The 1,803-nt window shown below is 37.0% G+C and overlaps 1 protein-coding gene across 1 annotated transcript in view; it reads left to right on the top strand.

The window, feature by feature from the left end:
- The first annotated feature begins 6 nt into the window (after nucleotides 1-6).
- Nucleotides 7-1,803, top strand: part of DCAF17 (DDB1 and CUL4 associated factor 17) — an 18,387-nt gene continuing 16,590 nt past the window's right edge. The window contains exons 1-2 of the mRNA XM_008634768.2: nucleotides 7-144; nucleotides 1,386-1,489. Of these exons, the coding sequence (XP_008632990.1) occupies nucleotides 136-144; nucleotides 1,386-1,489 (113 nt within the window). The 5' untranslated portion in view covers nucleotides 7-135. The remainder of the gene's footprint in view (nucleotides 145-1,385; nucleotides 1,490-1,803) is intronic.

Here is a 1,803-nt window from a genome sequence, read left to right as displayed (position 1 = left end):
GGCGGGGGCAAGGCCGCCCCCCGGGCGTGCGGGGTGCACAACGTGTGCCGCCTCCTCAGCCGCAGGGCCCACGGCTTCTATGCCAGGGATGCTGGTGTCGCCCACAGGAAGAACCTGGGACTCCTCAGAAAGATAATGTGTCAGGTAATGGGCTGCGTTTCGGCGCTGGCTGCATCCCTGAGGGTACGGGCTCTCAGTCGAGGGGGCTGAGTATCAGTCCTCTGGTGTTCGAGAAGTCCCCGGTCACGCTGGAGAACAAGTTTGGGGGAAAAAAAGGTGCAGTTTTGACGAAGACAGTTAGTAATAGTTAAATTTATTTCACAAGGCTCGGGCCTAGAAATGTAGAGAGGATTGTGCTGGGCAAAAACTGCAGAGGCACTTGTATATCTAATAATTGTGTTAGAAATAAGCTTTTATGAGATTCTATATCACCTATTTCCCTAAGATGGCTTCATATTTAATACTAATGTTAAAGTCTTAGTGTTTCATGTTAAATTTGAAAGGAATTTTGCACAATAAGATAATCAGCAGAGATTTTCAGGTAAATGTAACCCCAGTTCTTAGTGAAACTAATGTTACAGAATAAATAGGAATTAAACCAATTATAAACTGAACCCTTTTTTAAAAACAGTTTTAAAACAATTACTGCTTCCATACAGTAGTTGATAGAAATACATTGGAAAAGACTGTGGAAGTGAATTGGCAATTATCTTACACTGAAAATACATTTATTGGAAGTCATCTGAAGTATTTGCTTATGTAACTAGATCAATAGGCATGCAAGGTTTACTGAAATGAAAATAAGTATGTCTGACTTACACTTTTTTTTTCTAATACTGGTACCTTTGTTAATGGTATAGAGCTCCTGATATCTTAAATGCATGGAAGAAACTTTAATGTGAGCAGTCTATTTCATCAACGTTTTGGGTGCTTATTGCAAATAACAGTAAATACATTTTTCTGTCTTTCACACCGAACACCACCAGCAGAATGGAATTACGTATTTAATAAATCCAATTAATTACATATAAAAGAATTCTGTGCATATTTATATTCTGGGGAGTTGAGTCCTTGATTTCAAAAGTCACCATGGAAGGTTAGTAGCCAGTTTTAATGCAGGCAAGTTAATGACAAAATATTACTTACCCCTGCTGTCCATTATAGCTAATTAAAAATCTTTTAACTTGGTTTTTAAACAAGACAAAATTTTCTTTAAAAAGGTCTGGTAATTTTATTTATAAAAACCAAATAAGATTCTTCCTTGTGTATTTGGCTGTAAAGTTTCAATTAATGTGAATTATTAAGTTGCAGGAGCCAAATAAAATATTTTTCAGAAGCAAAGTTTGTTACAAACAGCCATCACTGTTAAAACGATTCTGTTTCAGGAAAGTACTAAATTCAAGAATGTCTGGACAACTCATTCTGCATCTCCTATTGCGTATGAAAGAGGAAGAATTTACATGGACAATTACCAATGCTGTATTACCAGGTAATAAATTTACAATTGTAAGGTACTGACTTACAGTTTTGAGACTGATTCTGTGTTACATTGCTAACTTTACTCATACAAATAGCTGCCATGAATTGAGTGGAGTTTTCTTAGGAACAAAAAAAAACCCAGGTGCATAAATCTTTGGTTTACAGTCTTTGAATTACATTTAGATGTCGCTGTATTTTAATGTGACACCTACTTTGGTAAAAGAAAGCCTGATCTTTCTGGTGCTGTATAACCTCAGCTTTCAGAGCAGGACTGGAAGATTACCACCGTTTTCTAGTCTTGCACTCAAAAGTCAAATGACTAGT

This window comes from Corvus brachyrhynchos, unplaced genomic scaffold, assembly GCF_000691975.1.
Source record: "Corvus brachyrhynchos isolate BGI_N302 unplaced genomic scaffold, ASM69197v1 scaffold255, whole genome shotgun sequence".
NCBI classification, from domain to species: Eukaryota; Metazoa; Chordata; class Aves; order Passeriformes; family Corvidae; genus Corvus; species Corvus brachyrhynchos.
Note: the sequence above shows the minus strand (reverse complement) of the source record. Positions and strands in the feature narration are given on the sequence as shown.